The 19674-nt window shown below is 42.7% G+C and overlaps 1 protein-coding gene across 1 annotated transcript in view; it reads left to right on the forward strand.

The window, feature by feature from the left end:
• LOC139752711 (golgin subfamily A member 2-like) overlaps positions 1–19674 on the forward strand; it is a 74217-nt gene that overhangs the window by 35511 nt on the left and 19032 nt on the right. The window contains exons 10-11 of the mRNA XM_071668534.1: positions 18749–18967; positions 19140–19246. Coding sequence (XP_071524635.1) covers positions 18749–18967; positions 19140–19246 — 326 coding nt within the window. The remainder of the gene's footprint in view (positions 1–18748; positions 18968–19139; positions 19247–19674) is intronic.

Below are 19674 nucleotides of genomic sequence, written 5' to 3' on the forward strand. Positions count from 1 at the left end.
GGGTTGTATAGGGACGGTAAATGCAAGAGTTTGGAAAGAGGGGCCAAGTATGAAGTCTGTTGGGGATGAGAGAGCTTGGGAAGTGAGTCAGAAATTGTTGTTCGTGATGATACAGCGTTGTGGAATGTTCATGTGAGAAAATGCAAAGGCTGGTGGACTGAGTTTGGTAAAGTGTGTGGAGGAAAGAAAGTTAAGAGTAAGTGTGAATAAGGAGCAAGGTTATTAGGTACAGTAGGGTTGAGGGTCAAGTCAATGGGAGGTGAGTTGAATGGAGAAAAACTGGGGGAAGTGGAGTGTTTTTTGATATCTGGGAGTGGAATTCGGCAGCTGATGGAAACCATGGAAAGCGGAAGTGGATCATAGGGTGGGGGAGGGGTGCGAAATTTCTGGGGCCTTGAAGAATGTGTGGACTGATCGAGAACATTTATCCTAGGAAAGACAAAAATGGGTAATGTTTAAAAGGAATAGTGGTTCCAACAATGTTGTATGGTTGCGAGGCTGTGGGCTATGGATAGGTGTTTGTGAGCAGGAGGCATGGATGTGATGGAAATGAGGATGTTTGCGGAACAATGTGTTGGTGTGAGTGGTTTGATCGAGTGAGTAACGTAAGGGGGTAAGAGAGATTGTGTGGAAATAAAAAGAGGTGGGTTGAGAGAGCAGAAGAAAAGAGGGTTGTGTTGAAGTGGTTTGGGACTAGGAGAGATATTGAGTGAGGAAAGATTGACCAAGAGGATATTTATGTGTCGGATGGTGGAGGGAACGAGGGGGAAGAGCGGTAGACCAAATTGGAGGTGGAAAGATGGAGTGGAAAAAGATTTTGTGTAGATCGGGGCTTCTGAACATGCAGGAGGGTGAAAGAGAGGGCAAAAGGGAAAAGGGATAGTGAATTGGAGCGATGTGTTATACGGGGTTACGTGCTGTCAGTGGATTGAATCAGCTTGTGAAGGTCTGGGGTAAACATGAGGAAAAGCTGTGTAGTATGTATATTTTTGTGTGTGGACGTATGTATATAATGTTTATGGGGGGGGGGGGGGGGGGGGGGGTTGGGGGGGGGGGGGGGCGGGCGGGTGGGGGCCATGGGGGGGGGGGGGGGGGGGGGGGGGGGGGGGGGGGGGGGGGGGGGGGGGGGGGGGGGGGGGGGGGGGGGGGGGGGGGGGGGGGGGGGGGGGGGGGGGGGGGGGGGGGGGGGGGGGGGGGGGGGGGGGGGGGGGGGGGGGGGGGGCGGGGTGCGGGGGGGTGGGGGGGGGGGGGGGGCCATCGGGGGGGGGTGGGGGGTGGGGGAGGGTGTAGGGGGGGGGGGGGGCCATGGGTGGGGGGAGGGGGGGGGGGCGGGTTGTGGGGGGGGCGGGGTGGGGGGGGTGGGGTTTTGGTGGGGGGGGGGCGGGGGTGGCGGGGGGTGCGAGGGGGGGGGGGGGGGGGGGGGGGGGGGGGGGGGGGGGGGGGGGGGGGGGGGGGGGGGGGGGGGGGGGGGGGGGGGGGGGGGGGGGGGGGGGGGGGGGGGGGGGGGGGGGGGGGGGGGGGGGCACTTTTCTTATTGGTGAAAGTTTTAGGCGCGGGTGGGTGGGGGCCATGGGGGGGGGGGGGGGGGGGCCATGGGCGGTGAGTGCGGGGGGCCGCGTGGGGGGGGTGGGGGGGGGGGGGGGGGGTGTAGGGGCGGGGGGTGCGGGGGGGGCGGGTGGTGGGGGGGGTGGGGCCGGAAGGGCCATTGGGGGGGGGGTGGGTTGGTGGAGGGGGGCGGGGGGGGGGGGGGTCCGGTGGGTGGGGGTGGGGGGCCATTTCTGGGGGGGGTCGTGGGGGGGTGGGGATGGGTGGGGCGGGCGGGGGGTGGGAGGGGGGGGGGGGGGGAGGGGGGGGGGGTGGGGGGCGGAGGGGGGCCATTTCTTTCGTCTGTTTCCTTGCGATACCTCGCAACGCGGGAGACAGCGACAAAGTATATATAATAAAAAATAATAATATATTATATCATGGGGATAGGGGAGAATGATTACTTCCCACGTTATTCCTGCATGCGTAGAAAGGTGGACTAAAAGGGGAGGGAGTGGGTGGCTGGAAATCCTCCACTCTCGTTTTTTTTTTTTAATTTTCTAAAAGAAGGAACAGAGGAAAGGGGGCCAGGTGGGGGATTTTACCTCTAAGACCAAGGTCTCTGTTTCTTTACGCTACCTCGCAAAGGCGGGAAATGGCGAATGTATGAGAAAAAAAATAAATATATATATATATATATATATATATATATTATATATATATATTTTTATTTATATATAGATATAATATTGTATATACCTATATATATTTTTTTTTTTTTTTCATACTATTCGCCGCTTCCCGCGATAGCGAGGGTTGCGTTAAGAACAGAGGATTGGGCTTTTTTTGAATATCCTCACCGGGGCCCCCTCTGTTCCTTTTTTTGGGAAAAAATTAAAGAAAAAAAAAAAAGAGAGGGGAGGTTTTTTCCAGCCCCCGGCTCCCTTCCCCTTTTGTCGCCTTCTACGACACGCAGGGAAAACGTTGGATGTATTCTTAATCCCCTATACCAGGAATAATATATATATATATATATATAGATATAAATATTATTATATATATAGTATATTATATATATCTATTTATATAAATTTTTTTTTTTTTTTCATACTATTTGGCCACTTCCCATGTCAGCAAGGTGGCGATAAGAACAGGTGGACTGGCCTTTGAGGGAAATCCTCACTTGGCCGCCTTCTCTGTTACTTCTTTTGGAAAATTAACAATCAAGAGGGGAGGATTTCACTACCCTGCTCCCCCCCCTATCTACAGGGGACAATATATATATAGATAGTGTGTTTGAGGAAAGGAACCTGATGTTGGATTGAGTGAAACGAAAGCTTCAAGGAAAAGGGAAAGAGTTGTTTGGGTATGTCTTGGGCGTAAAGGTCAGGGGTTTGGGTGAGGAGGACAAGCAGGAAGGGTAGCACTACTCCTGAGGAAGGATGTTGGGGAGTATAGTGTTTGAGATGTAGAAAGTAATATTCTAGATTGATATGGGAAAAAACTAAAAAGTGGATGGTTAGAGAGAGATGTGTGATTATTGGTGCCTATGCACCTGGTCATTGGTAATGAGAAAAAAAGATCAAAAAGAGGCAAGTGTTTGGGCAGCTTGAGGTGAGGGTGAGCTGTTAGCAATTTTGATGCACGAGACCGGGTTATAGTTGATTGGTGCTGATTTGAATGCAAAGGTGGTAATTATAGCAGTGAAGGGGAATAATTGGTGTACACGGGTTTTTTCAGTTTTTGTAAATGGAAATAGTGAAGGCTTGTAGATTGGTGTGCTGAAAAAGGATCCTGGTGATTGGGAATAACATGTTTAAAAAGAGATATATACATAAGTATATGTAGGTAAGTAGGACTAGGTGGCCAGAAGAGTGTTATCGGATTGTGTTTTAAATTTTCATAGGCGTTTGTGAAAGAGTGACTTTGAATGTTTAATGTGCTGAAAGGTTGCAACTGGGGGGGGATATCTGATCTTATCTTGTCGATGCGAAAGTGAAGATGTATAGGAGGTTTCAGAAAAGTGAGGAAAATGATGGGTGAATGAGAGTGGTGAACGTAAGTAGCTGGGGAAGGAGACTTGTTTGAGGAAGTACCAGGAGAGGACTGAGTGCAGAATGGAAAAAGTGAGAGCAAAGGTTGTAAGGGGAGTGGGGGAGGATTGGATGTATTTAGGAAAGCCACTGATGGCATGTGCAAAAGATGCTTGTTGCATGAGAAGCGTGGAGGTGGCAGATTAGAAAGGGTAGTGATGGTAGGATGAAGAAGTAAGATTAGTAGTGGAAGAGAAGAGAGTGGTATTTGGAGATTTTTTTTAAGGGGAAAAAATTCAAATGTATGAGAGATGTAGAAAAGAAAGGAGGATCGCGCGCGAGTCTGGATCGAGGATTCGACGCGCGAGCCGAGGTCTTATTGCGAATCAGCCGATGCTGGCGGACGTACCCCGAGTGTGCGATCGAGAGCGAGGAAGAGTTGCGCGAGAGGTCGAGAGAAAGGTGAAGAGGTGAAAAAGAGGGCAAATGTGAGTGGTGGTGCGAGTGTATCATGGGAGAATAAAAAGATGTTTTGGAAGGAGGTAAATAAGTGCATAGACAAGTAGAAACAATAGGAACATCTGTGAAGGGGGCTAATGGATGAGTTGATAACAAGTAGTGGTGATGTGAGAAGGAGATGGAGTGAGTATTTTGAAGGTTTGATGTATGTGTCTTCCCATCTGAATGCTCTGTACATCCTTCACCTTCTCAATCAATACCCTCCCATTAATTTCACCGGAATATCAACAAACTTTTTACCTCTGTAATTTGTACACTCACCTCTAATAATGATGATAATAATAGAATTTGTATGTGATTAATCACTTTTTAAGGTTAGGGACATGATGGATTACTATTTTGATTTTAAATCAGTACAGTAGTGGGTAATTATGGGTGAAGTGGAGACTGATTGAGATGAAGGTGGGGCGTACCAGAAAAAAAATTCAGGGTAAAATACCCAAAAACTTAGAGGTTTTGATTGATGGGTGATATGGAGTATTCAATGCTTCTCACCCTCTTCCTTCCTGCATACACACGAGCCTTACTCTTTTTGGTAAGGTCTCCCTCTGTTGATTGGAATTTTAATGTTGGCTAATCTTACATACAATTTTTTGTAATTTACAGTAAAACATTGTCGAAGAACTGAAGGCAGTCGGTTGCTGAGTTAACAGAACGTCTGAGTGTATAAACAAGTGATCATGACTAAAACTGTATTCCCGCTGACTGACACCAAGGAGTGAACTGGCAATGGCACAACTTCTGTACAACAAGTAAGCATGAGAATACTTAGTATCCAAGTGGTAATTTTTGTTCTTTTGTTTTTTTTTTTTGAATGTCAGTGCAACAGCATGGGCAACTGAATGCCCTTTTAAAAAGGCCATCTCGGTAAATGTATGTGTAATGTATACCCTAGCTAGCCAAGCACCCATTATCGACATCCCATTGGGGGTTAGGTACGATAAATGAACAGTTGGATTGATGTGTACTGACAGTTGAGTCAGGATATTCAGATATTCTGATTTTCAAGGCTTTTAGTCCTTTTTATACTTAAGAAAATATTTCAGCATGGAAAAGGAAAATTTTATTTTTCATACATTAGGAATTGCTGGTCCACTTGATATTGATGATTTCCAAACATAGTGTTTTCCTTTTACTAGATGGAGATGGTACAATGAGGAAATACTAGTTCCCAGTTGGAGAAGGTACAGCAAGCCCACATAGGAAAGCCAGAAACAGCTTCAGGCTACCCAGTTGCTCTCTCACAGGAACATGCAGAGAATTCTCAAGTAGCAGCACAGTTATCCTAGCAATACACCAAACAGCTGCAGAACAGACCCAGGTTTGCAAGAGCAGGCAAGTTTCAATTTTGTATCCATCCTGTGATTTGCAATTAACGTAAATAGATTATGGCAAAAGAGAAAGCTGCTTTGTAAATTGCTAATGTGTATGTTATATGTATTCAGGAACATATACTGCTTAGATTAATCCTTGGTTAAAGTAGAATTTTTAAATAAAATGTAATATACCTATTTTACAGGTGAAGCAGTTTATGATAGAAAAAGAAACTTTGGGAAACAGACTCTTGAGACACTAAAGGTCTCAAGACTTCAGGACTGCATTACACCAGTTCAAACCGCTCTATGACTTGAGAAGGGGTGATAGCTGAAAGGAAGTTTTAAAACCAGACAGTTTACAGCTTACTGGAAGAGGAAAGCTCCAGTGAAAAGAACAGAATGCTTGCAATGGTAAGTGTTTGTAATTCAGAGAATTTGATGCAATTATTGTTTTTTTTATAGTTTTATGCTATGATGTTTCTCTCGTCACAGATTAATTTTTGAATTACCACACACATAGGAGTAACAGTAAAGACAGGTAAATTATGTTAATTCCTATTCAGAAATGGTAGAAAATTTGTATGTTAATTAAAAACAATTCTTTTTTACATACCCTGAGCTTAGTTACTGCTGCTTAAATGTCTTGAAAGAACTTACTGATTTATTTAAAGTAGTGCGTATTCCATGAGTATTTAGTTATAACTTTATACGGTGTTATCTAAATATCTGTTTATAATATGTATTGGTATTTTCAAGGAAATACAGTTTTTTTTTGGTTGTAAATTTCTGTAGGAACATTTCTTAGGATTTCAGATATGAGCTTTTTAAATGTAGGTATGAAGTCTGTGCTTTAAGATAAAATCTCTAAAGTAAATATAGGTCAAAACTTTTATTGCTGAGATAGGAAAGTACGTCTGATTATAGGTAATGGTCAGCAGGTTAATGAATGACAGAGATCATTTACTGAGATTCTTAGTTCATAAATTATCAACAGTATCTTGCTAGAGGACAGCTAGGACTGTGTGAACGAATGTGCCTTTGTTGATCTCCCTTTCCTAGCGCTACCTCACGCACATGTTGGGGGAGGGGACTGTTTTATTTCATGTGTGGCGGGAGGTGATGGGAATGAATAAAGGAGAATATGATTATGTTTTTATTTTTTTATTATATTTTGCTTTGCGCTGTCTCCCGCAGTTTGCCGAGGTAGCGCAAGGGAAACTGACGACAAAAAGAAATGGCCCAACCCTCCCCATACACTATGTATATACACACATGTCCACACACACAAAAAATACATAACCCTATTACCTCACAATGTACACATTTTATGCACACACAGACAATATTATTATACCCAAGCACACATTCACATCTGTCTGCCTTTATTCATTCCCATCGCCACTCGGCCACACACTGGAATAACATCCCCATCCCCCTCATTGTGTGCGGGGGTTAGCGTAGTGAAAAGACAACAAAGGGCCTCATTCATTCACACTCAGTCTATAGCTGTCATGCAATAATGCCCGAAACCACAGCTCCCTTTCCACATTCCAGGCCCCACACTGCTTTCTACGGGTTACCCCAGACGCTTCACATGCCCTGATTCAATCACTGACAGCACGTCACCCTGTATACCACATCGATTTCCCATTCCTCTATTCCTGCCCCGCTTTCACCCTCCTGCAGTTCAGGCCCGTTCACTCAAAATCTTTTTACTTCATCTTCCACTCCAATTTGGTCCCCATTCTCCTCGTTCCCTCCTCCTCAGACAAATATATCCTCTTGGTCAATCTTTCTCACTCATTTCTCCTTGTGCCCAAACCATTTCATGGTCACCCTTTCTGCTCTCTCATCCATGCTCTTTTTATGTCCACACATCTATCTTACCCTACATTACTTACTCGATCAAACCACCTCACACCACAATTGTCTCAAAACATCTCATTTTACAGTAATCCACCCTCCTGCGCACATCTCTATCCATAGCCCACGCCTCGCAACCATACAAAAATTGCTGGAACCCTTTCCTTCAACATACCATTTTTTCTTTCCGAGATAAGTTCTCGACTTCCACTCATTCTTCAAGCTCCCAGGATTTTCGCCCCCTCCCCCACCCTATGATTCACTTCGCTTCCATGGTTTTTATCCGCTGCCAGATCCACTCCCAGATATCTAAAACACTTCACTTCCTCCAGTTTCTCTCCATTCAAACTCACCTCCCAATTGACTTGACCCTCAACCCTACTGTACCTAATAACCTTGCTCTTATTCACATTTACTCTTAACTTTCTTCTTCCACACACTTTTCCAAACTCAGTCACCAGCTTCGGCAGTTTCTCACATGAATCAGCCACCAGCGCTGTATCATCAGCGAACAACAACTGACTCACTTCCCAAGCTCTCTCATCCCCAACAGACTTCATACTTGCCCCTCTCTCCAAAACTCTTGCATTTACCTCCCTAACAACCCCATCCATAAACAAATTAAACAACCATGGAGACATCACACACCCCTGCCGCAAACCTACATTCACTGAGAACCAATCACTTTCCTCTCTTCCTACATGTACACATGCCTTACATCCTCGATAAAAACTTTTCACTGCTTCTAACAACTTTCCTCCCACACCATATATTCTTAATACCTTCCACAGAGCATCTCTATCAACTCTATCATATGCCTTCTCCAGATCCATAAATGCTACATACAAATCCATTTGCTTTTCTAAGTATTTCTCACATACATTCTTCAAAGCAAACACCTGATCCACACATCCTCTACCACTTGTGAAACCACACTGCTCTTCCCCAATCTGATGCTCTGTACATGCCTTCACCCTCTCAATCAATACCCTCCCATATAATTTACCAGGAATACTCAACAAACTTATACCTCTGTAATTTGAGCACTCACTCTTATCCCCTTTGCCTTTGAACAATGGCACTATGCACGCATTCCGCCAATCCTCAGGCACCTCACCGTGAGTCTAAATACTTCTAAGAGTATTAGTGTAAGAGTATTAGTGTAAGAAGTAAGAGTATTAGTGAAAGAGAAGAGAGAGGCATTTGGACGATTTTTGCAGGGAAAAAATGAAATTGAGTGGGAGATGTATAAAAGAAAGAGACAGGAGGTCAAGAGAAAGGTGCAAGAGGTGAAAAAAAGGGCAAATGAGAGTTGGGGTGAGAGAGTATCATTAAATTTTAGGGAGAATAAAAAGATGTTCTGGAAGGAGGTAAATAAAGTGCGTAAGACAAGGGAGCAAATGGGAACTTCAGTGAAGGGTGCAAATGGGGAGGTGATAACAAGTAGTGGTGATGTGAGAAGGAGATGGAGTGAGTATTTTGAAGGTTTGTTGAATGTGTTTGATGATAGAGTGGCAGATATAGGGTGTTTTGGTCGAGGTGGTGTGCAAAGTGAGAGGGTTAGGGAAAATGATTTGGTAAACAGAGAAGAGGTAGTGAAAGCTTTGCGGAAGATGAAAGCCAGCAAGGCAGCAGGTTTGGATGGTATTGCAGTGGAATTTATTAAAAAAGGGGGTGACTGTATTGTTGACTGGTTGGTAAGGTTTTTTAATGTATGTATGACTCATGGTGAGGTGCCTGAGGATTGGCAGAATGTGTGCATAGTGCCATTGTACAAAGGCAAAGGGGATAAGAGTGAGTGCTCAAATTACAGAGGTATAAGTTTGTTGAGTATTCCTGGTAAATTATATGGGAGTGTATTGATTGAGAGGGTGAAGGCACGTACAGAGCATCAGATTGGGGAAGAGCAGTGTGGTTTCAGAAGTGGTAGAGGATGTGTGGATCAGGTGTTTGCTTTGAAGAATGTATGTGAGAAATACTTAGAAAAGCAAATGGATTTGTATGTAGCATTTATGGATCTGGAGAAGGCATATGATAGAGTTGATAGAGATGCTCTGTGGAAGGTATTAAGAATATATGGTGTGGGATGAAAGTTGTTAGAAGCAGTGAAAAGTTTTTATCGAGGATGTAAGGCATGTGTACATGTAGGAAGAGAGGAAAGTGATTGGTTCTCAGTGAATGTAGGTTTGCGGCAGGGGTGTGTGATGTCTCCATGGTTGTTTAATTTGTTTATGGATGGGGTTGTTAGGGAGGTAAATGCAAGAGTTTTGGAAAGAGGGGCAAGTATGAAGTCTGTTGGGGATGAGAGAGCTTGGGAAGTGAGTCAGTTGTTGTTCGCTGATGATACAGCGCTGGTGGCTGATTCATGTGAGAAACTGCAGAAGCTGGTGACTGAGTTTGGTAAAGTGTGTGGAGGAAGAAAGTTAAGAGTAAATGTGAATAAGAGCAAGGTTATTAGGTACAGTAGGGTTGAGGGTCAAGTCAATTGGGAGGTGAGTTTGAATGGAGAAAAACTGGAGGAAGTGAAGTGTTTTAGATATCTGGGAGTGGATCTGGCAGCAGATGGAACCATGGAAGCGGAAGTGGATCATAGGGTGGGGGAGGGGGCGAAAATTCTGGGGGCCTTGAAGAATGTGTGGAAGTCGAGAACATTATCTCGGAAAGCAAAAATGGGTATGTTTGAAGGAATAGTGGTTCCAACAATGTTGTATGGTTGCGAGGCGTGGGCTATGGATAGAGTTGTGCGCAGGAGGATGGATGTGCTGGAAATGAGATGTTTGAGGACAATGTGTGGTGTGAGGTGGTTTGATCGAGTGAGTAACGTAAGGGTAAGAGAGATGTGTGGAAATAAAAAGAGCGTGGTTGAGAGAGCAGAAGAGGGTGTTTTGAAGTGGTTTGGGCACATGGAGAGAATGAGTGAGGAAAGATTGACCAAGAGGATATATGTGTCGGAGGTGGAGGGAACGAGGAGAAGAGGGAGACCAAATTGGAGGTGGAAAGATGGAGTGAAAAAGATTTTGTGTGATCGGGGCCTGAACATGCAGGAGGGTGAAAGGAGGGCAAGGAATAGAGTGAATTGGAGCGATGTGGTATACCGGGGTTGACGTGCTGTCAGTGGATTGAATCAAGGCATGTGAAGCGTCTGGGGTAAACCATGGAAAGCTGTGTAGGTATGTATATTTGCGTGTGTGGACGTATGTATATACATGTGTATGGGGGGGGGGCCATTTCTTTCGTCTGTTTCCTTGCGCTACCTCGCAAACGCGGGAGACAGCGACAAAGTATAATAATAATAATAATAATATATATATATCCCTGGGGATAGGGGAGAAAGAATACTTCCCACGTATTCCCTGCATGTCGTAGAAGGTGACTAAAAGGGGAGGGAGTGGGTGGCTGGAAATCCTCCACTCTCGTTTTTTTTTAATTTTCTAAAAGAAGGAACAGAGAAGGGGGCCAGGTGAGGATTTTACCTCTAAGACCCAGTCCTCTGTTCTTAACGCTACCTCGCAAATGCGGGAAATGGCGAATAGTATGAGAAAAAAAAAAATATATATATATATATATATATATATATATATATATATATATATATATATATATATATATATATATATATATATATATATATATATATATTTTTTTTTTTCATACTATTCGCCGCTTCCCGCGATAGCGAGGTAGCGTTAAGAACAGAGGATTGGGCCTTTTTTGGAATATCCTCACCTGGCCCCCTCTGTTCCTTCTTTTGGAAAATTAAAGAAAAAAAAAAAAGAGAGGGGAGGATTTCCAGCCCCCCGCTCCCTCCCCTTTTAGTCGCCTTCTACGACACGCAGGGAATACGTGGGATGTATTCTTAATCCCCTATCCCCAGGGATAATATATATATATATATATATATATATATATATATATATATATATATATATATATATATATATATATAAATATTTTTTTTTTTTCATACTATTTGCCACTTCCCATGTCAGCAAGGTTGCGTTAAGAACAGAGGACTGAGCCTTTGAGGGAAATCCTCACTTGGCCGCCTTCTCTGTTACTTCTTTTGGAAAATTAACAATCAAGAGGGGAGGATTTCCACTCCCCTGCTCCCTCCCCTATCTCCAGGGACAATATATATATAGATAGTGTGTTTGAGGAAAGGAACCTGGATGTTTTGGCTCTGAGTGAAACGAAGCTCAAGGATAAAGGGGAAGAGTGGTTTGGGTATGTCTTGGGAGTAAAGTCAGGGGTAGGTGAGAGGACAAAAGCAAAGGAAGGAGTAGCACTACTCCTGAGGAAGGAGTTGTGGGAGTATGTGATAGAGTGTAAGAAAGTAAATTCTAGATTGATATGGGTAAAACTGAAAGTGGATGGAGAGAGATGTGTGATTATTGGTGCCTATGCACCTGGTCATTGGTCATGAGAAGAAAGATCATAAGAGGCAAGTGTTTTGGGAGCAGCTGAGTGAGTGTGTTAGCAATTTTGATGCACGAGACCGGGTTATAGTGATTGGTGATTTGAATGCAAAGGTGAGTAATATAGCAGTTGAGGGAATAATTGGTGTACACGGGTTGTTCAGTGTTGTAAATGGAAATAGTGAAGAGCTTGTAGATTGGTGTGCTGAAAAAGGACTGGTGATTGGGAATATCTTGTTTAAAAAGAGATATATACATAAGTATATGTATGTAAGTAGGAGAGGTGGCCAGAGAGTGTTATCGGATTGTGTGTTAATTCATAGGCGTGTGAAAGAGAGACTTTTGAATGTTAATGTGCTGAAAGGTGCAACTGGAGGGGGATATCTGATCATTATCTTGTAGAGGCGAAAGTGAAGATTTATAGAGGTTTTCAGAAAAGGAGAGAAAATGTTGGGGTGAAGAGAGTGGTGAACGTAAGTGAGCTTGGGAAGGAGACTTGTTTGAGGAAGTACCAGGAGAGACTGAGTGCAGAATGGAAAAAGGTGAGAGCAAAGGATGTAAGGGGAGTGGGGGAGGAATTGGATGTATTTAGGGAAGCACTGATGGCATGTGCAAAAGATGCTTGTTGCATGAGAAGCGTGGGAGGTGGCAGATTAGAAAGGGTAGTGAGTGGTAGGATGAAGAAGTAAGATTATTAGTGAAAGAGAAGAGAGAGGTATTTGGATGATTTTTTTAAGGAAATAATTCAAATGACTGGGAGATGTAGAAAAGAAAGAGGCGAGAGGTCGAGAGAAAGGTGCAAGAGGTGAAAAAGAGGGCAAATGAGAGTTGGGGTGAGAGAGTATCATGGGAGAATAAAAAGATGTTTTGGAAGGAGGTAAATAAAGTGCATAAGACAAGAGAACAAATAGGAACATCTGTGAAGGGGGCTAATGGAGAGGTGATAACAAGTAGTGGTGATGTGAGAAGGAGATGGAGTGAGTATTTTGAAGGTTTGATGTATGTGCTCTTCCCAATCTGATGCTCTGTACATCCCTTCACCTTCTCAATCAATACCCTCCCATATAATTTCCCAGGAATACTCAACAAACTTATACCTCTGTAATTTGAACACTCACCTCTAATAATGATGATAATAATAGAATTTGTATGTGATTAAAGCACTTTTTAAGGTTAGGGCATGATGGATACTATTTTGATTAAGTCAGGTACAGTATTGGGTAATATGGGTGAAGTGGAGACTGATTGAGAAGAAAGGTGGGAGTACCAGAAAAAAAATTCGGGGAAAAATAACCCAAACTTAGAGGTATAGATGAGGGTGATATGAAGTATTCAATGCTTCCTCACCCTCCTTCCTTCCTGCTTACACACAAGCCTTACTCTTTTTGTAAGGGCTCCCTCTGTTGATTGGAAATTTTAAAGTTGGCTAATCTTACATACAATTTGTATTTACAGTAAACATTGTGAAGAACTGAAGGCATCGGTTGCTGAGTTAACAGAACGTCTGAGTGTTAAAACAAGTGATCATGACAAACTGTATTCTCAGCTGACTGACACCAAGAGTGAACTGGCAATGGCACAACTTCATGTACAACAAGTAAGCATGAGAATACTTAGTATCCACAGTGGTAATTTTTTGTTCTTTTGTTTTTGTTTTTTGAATGTCAGCTGCAACAGCATGGGCAACTGAATGCCCTATTAAAGGCCATCTCGTAAATGCTATGTGTAATGTATACCCTAGCCTAAGCCAAGCACCCATTTATCGACCATCCCCTTGGGTTGGTCGATAAATGAACAGTTGGATTGACTGTGTACTGACTGTTGCAGTCAGGATATTCAGCATATTCTGATTTTCAAGGCTTTTATTCCTTTTTATACTTAAGCAAATAACAGCCTGGAAAATTTCTTTTTTCATACATTAGGAATTGCTGTCCCACTTGAATATTGATGATTTCCAAACATAGTGTTTTCCTTTTACTAGATGAGAGATGGTACAAATGAGGAAATACAGTCCCAGTTGGAGAAGGTACAGGCAGCCCACATGGAAAGCCAGAAACAGCTTCAGGCTACCCAGTTGGCTCTCTCACAGGCACATGCAGAGAATTCTCAAGTAGCAGCACAGTATCAGCAATACACCAAACAGCTGGCAGAACAGACCCAGAGTTTGCAAGAGCAGGCAAGTTTCAATATTGTATCCATCAGTGATTTGAATTACGTAAATAGATTATGGCAAAAGCAGGAAAGCTGCTTTGTAACTAGCTCATGTGTATGTTATATGCTATTCAGGAACATATACTGCTTAGATTAATCCTTGGTTAAAGTAGATTTTTAAATAAATGTATATACCTTTTTACAGGTGAAGCAGTTTATGATAGAAAAAGAAACTTTGGAAACAGCTCTTGAAGACACAAAGGCTCAGCTTCAGACTGCATTACAGCCCAGTTCAACAGCTATGAATGAGAAGGAGGTGATAGCTGAAAGGGAACGTTTAAACCAGACAGTTACAGCCTTACAGGAAGAGAAGCTCCAGTTGAAAGAACAGAATGCTGCAATGGTAAGTGTTTGTAATTCAGAGATTTGATGCAATATTGTTATTTTTATTGTTTAATGCTATGATGTTTTGTCACAGATAATTTTTGAATTACCACACACATAGGAGAACAGTAAAGCACAGGTAAATTATGTTAATTTTATTCAGAAGGTAGAAATTTGTATTGTTACATTAAACAATTCTTTTTACCATAACCCTGAAGCATAGTAACTGTCTGCTTAAATGTCTTGAAAGAACTTACTGATTTATTTAAAGGTAGTGCAGTATTCCATTGAGTATTTAGATATCAACTTATACTGTGTTATCTAAATATCAGTTTATACTATGTAATGGGTATTTACAAGGAAATACAGTTTTATTCTGGTTGTAAATTTCTGTAGGAACATTCTCTTAGGATTTCAGATATGAGCTTTTAAATGTAGGTAAGAAGTCTGTGCATTAAGATTAAATCTCTAAAGTAAATATAGGTCAAAACATTTATTGCTGAGATAGGAAAGTACGTCTGATTATCAGGTAATGGCTCATCAGGATAATGAATGAAGAGATCATTTACAGAGATTCTTAGTTCATAATTATCAACAGTATCTTGCTAGAGACAGCTAGAGACAGTGTGAACGAATGTGGCCTTTGTTGTCTTTTCCTAGCGCTACCTCACGCACATGTTGGGGGAGGGGACTGTTATTTCATGTGTGGCGGGGAGGCGATGGGAATGAATAAAGGCAGACTATGAATTATGTATTTTATTTATTTATTTTATTTTGCTTTGTCGCTGTCTCCCGCGTTTGCGAGGTAGCGCAAGGAAACAGACGAAAGAAATGGCCCAACCCACCCCCATACACATGTATATACACACATGTCCACACACACAAATATACATACCTATACATCACAATGTACACATATATATACACACACAGACACATACATATATACCCATGCACACAATTCACACTGTCTGCCTTTATTCATTCCCATCGCCACCTCGCCACACATGGAATAACATCCCCCTCCCCCCTCATGTGTGCGGGGTAGCGCTAGGAAAAGACAACAAAGGCCTCATTCATTCACACTCAGTCTCTAGCTGTCATGCAATAATGCCCGAAACCACAGCTCCCTTTCCACATCCAGGCCCCACACAGCTTTCTACGGTTTACCCCAGACGCTTCACATGCCCTGATTCAATCCACTGACAGCACGTCAACCCTGGTATACCACATCGATCCCATTCACTCTATTCCTTGCCCGCCTTTCACCCTCCTGCATGTTCAGGCCCCGTTCACTCAAAATCTTTTTCACTTCATCTTTCCACCTCCAATTTGGTCTCCCACTTCTCCTCGTTCCCTCCACCTCAGACACATATATCCTCTTGGTCAATCTTTCTCACTCATTCTCTCCATGTGCCCAAACCATTTCAAAACACCCTCTTCTGCTCTCTCAACCATGCTCTTTTTATTTCCACACATCTCTCTTACCCTTACATTACTTACTCGATCAAACCACCTCACACCACACATTGTCCTCAAACATCTCATTTCCAGTACATCCACCCTCCTGCGCACATCTCTATCCATAGCCCACGCCTCGCAACCATACAACATTGCTGGAACCACTATTCCTTCAAACATACCCATTTTTGCTTTCCGAGATAATGTTCTCGACTTCCACACATTCTTCAAGGCTCCCAGGATTTTCGCCCCCTCCCCCACCCTATGATTCACTTCCGCTTCCATGGTTTCATCCGCTGCCAGATCCACTCCCAGATATCTAAAACACTTTACTTCCTCCAGTTTTTCTCCATTCAAACTTACCTCCCAATTTACTTGACCCTTAACCCTACTGTACCTAATAAGTTTGCTCTTATTCACATTTACTCTTAACTTTCTTCTTTCACACACTTTACCAAACTCAGTCACCAGTTTCTGCAGTTTCTCACATGAATCAGCCACCAGCGCTGTATCATCAGCAAACAACAACTGACTCACTTCCCAAGCTCTCTCATCCACAACAGACTTCATTTTTGCCCCTCTTTCCAAAACTCTTGCATTCACCTCCCTAACAACCCCATCCATAAACAAATTAAACAACCATGGAGACATCACACACCCCTGCCACAAACCTACATTCACTGAGAACCAATCACTTTCCTCTCTTCCTACACGTACACATGCCTTACCTCCTCGATAAAAACTTTTCACTGCTTCTAACAACTTGCCACCCACACCATATATTCTTAATACCTTCCACAGAGCATCTCTATCAACTCTGTCATATGCCTTCTCCAGATCCATAAATGCTACATACAAATCCATTTGCTTTTCTAAGTATTTCTCACATACATTCTTCAAAGCAAACACCTGATCCACACATCCTCTACCACTTCTGAAACCACACTGCTCTTCCCCAATCTGATACTCTGTACATGCCTTCACCCTCTCAATCAATACACTCCCATATAATTTACCAGGAATACTCAACAAACTTATACCTCTGTAATTTGAGCACTCACTCTTATCTTGTACAATGGCACTATGCACGCATTCCGCCAATCCTCAGGCACCTCACCATGAGTCATACATACATTAAATAACCTTACCAACCAGTCAACAATACAGTCACCCCCTTTTTTAATAAATTCCACTGCAATACCATCCAAACCTGCTGCCTTGCCAGCTTTCATCTTCCGCAAAGCTTTTACTACCTCTTCTCTGTTTACCAAATCATTTTCCCCAACCCTATCACTTTGCACACCACCTCGACCAAGACACCCTATATCTGCCACTCTATCATCAAACACATTCAACAAACCTTCAAAATACTCACTCCATCTCCTTCTCACATCACCACTACTTGTTATCACCTCCCCATTAGCGCCCTTCACTGAAGTTCCCATTTGCTCCCTTGTCTTACGCACTTTATTTACCTCCTTCCAGAACATCTTTTTATTCTCCCTAAAATTTAATGATACTCTCTCACCCCAACTCTCATTTGCCCTCTTTTTCACCTCTTGCACCTTTCTCTTGACCTCCTGTCTCTTTCTTTTATACATCTCCGATTCAATTTCATTTTTTCCTTGCAAAAATCGTCCAAATACCTCTCTCTTCTCTTTCACTAATAATCTTACTTCTTCATCCCACCACTCACTACCCTTTCTAATCAACCCACCTCCCACGCTTCTCATGCCACAAGCATCTTTTGCGCAATCCATCACTGATTCCCTAAATACATCCCATTCCTCCCCCACTCCCCTTACTTCCATTGTTCTCACCTTTTTCCATTCTGTACTCAGTCTCTCCTGGTACTTCCTCACACAAGTCTCCTTCCCAAGCTCACTTACTCTCACCACCCTCTTCACCCCAACATTCACTCTTCTTTTCTGAAAACCCATACAAATTTTTACCTTAGCCTCCACAAGATAATGATCAGACATCCCTCCAGTTGCACCTCTCAGCACATTTACATCCAAAAGTCTCTCTTTCGCGCGCCTGTCAATTAACATGTAATCCAATAACGCTCTCTGGCCATCTCTCCTATTTACATATGTATACTTATGTATATCTCGCTTTTTAAACCAGGTATTCCCAATCACCAGTCCTTTTTCAGCACATAAATCTACAAGCTCTTCACCATTTCCATTTACAACACTGAACACCCCATGTATACCAATTATTCCCTCAACTGCCACATTACTCACCTTTGCATTCAAATCACCCATCACTATAACCCGGTCGTGTGCATCAAAACCACTAACACACTCATTCAGCTGCTCCCAAAACACTTGCCTCTCATGATCTTTCTTCTCATGCCCAGGTGCATATGCACCAATAATCACCCATCTCTCTCCATCAACTTTCAGTTTTACCCATATTAATCGAGAATTTACTTTCTTACGTTCTATCACATACTCCCGCAACTCCTGTTTCAGGAGTACTGCTACTCCTTCCCTTGCTCTTGTCCTCTCACTAACCCCTGACTTTACTCCCAAGACATTCCCAAGCCACTCTTCTCCTTTACCCTTGAGCTTCGTTTCACTTAGAGCCAAAACATCCAGGTTCCTTTCCTCAAACATACTACCTATCTCTCCTTTTTTCACATCTTGGTTACATCCACACACATTTAGACACCCCAACCTGAGTCTACGAGGAGGATGAGCACTCCCCGCGTGACTCCTCCTGTTTCCCATTTTTTAGAAAGTTAACAAATACAAGGAGGGGAGGATTTCCAGCCCCCCGCTCCCAATGAATTATGTACATGTGTATATATTTATACACGTGTATATATTCATATATTTATGTACATGTGTATATATTTATACGTCTGTGTGTGTATATATATGTATACGTTGAGATGTATAGGTATGTATATTTGCGTGTGTGGACGTGTAAGTATATACATGTGTATGTGGGTGGGTTGGGCTATTCTTTCGTCTGTTTCCTTGTGCTACCTTGCTAATGCAAGAGACAGCGACAAAGCAAAATAAATAAGATAAATTTTGCCTAACAAACAGTTTTTCTTTTTTCTTTCATTCAGACTAATGACAATAGCCAGCTTTCTAAACTGGTGGACCAACTCTCTCATAATGTCGAAGAACTAGAAATAAAGGTTGAACGAAGCAAGACGGAAGAGGTAGACACATCCCAATTGCTTGCAGCTATGCAGAGTGACAAAGTTGCTGCTGCTCGTGCCCTCTCACAAAACAAACAGTTGAAGGAGCAGTTAGAAGAGCTACAGAGTGGTTTTATTATAATGGTAAATGGCACAGATACCATTTGTTAAATTTCCAGCTACTCGAGCACAGTGAAATCTGGTCTTCCCCTCTGTATATTTTATTTTGTGAGATAAATACTGGAAACAATATTTTTTGTATTTATGTACATTATGATGCGCTAATATGTGGACTACTTCCTTGTCTTATTTACAGAGTAATAAGAAGTTAGAATTAACAGAGAAGTTGGAGAAAGAACTGCATGTGAAAAGATCTCTCAACCAGGAGATTGCAGCATTGAATGAGGAGTTAACCAACATGAAGTAAGATTTACTCCCTTTTGACACCACTGTTTAGTAAACTGATTCATATGAAGTAATAATTCTAAGGTGAAACTGGTAATGAGAGAGATTTTATGAAGGAAGCATCCCAATTGAAGCTGGTGTAAGTCATTCGACCAGCATAGATTCCTGTGCCTTAAATGGTTTGTGCCACAGAAAGAGAATGAATTCAATCTTGCACACACTAAAGGAAAGTTTGCAGAGCATAACACTAGATAGTCTCAATCCTTGCTCTTGTATTGTATTTTCTTGCAGGCCTCTGTAGTGTTAGTCTTTAGGTTTAGTTGTACCTTAGGAGGACATGAAAGAGCCTGAGAACTCTCTCTGGATATATAAGATTATTATGTTTTCCTTACAAGCTATGTTGTGCAAAATTGTATATGCACACCCTCTTCTCCTCCACACACACA

The sequence above is a fragment of the Panulirus ornatus genome, chromosome 13 (assembly GCF_036320965.1).
Source record: "Panulirus ornatus isolate Po-2019 chromosome 13, ASM3632096v1, whole genome shotgun sequence".
NCBI lineage: Eukaryota > Metazoa > Arthropoda > Malacostraca > Decapoda > Palinuridae > Panulirus > Panulirus ornatus.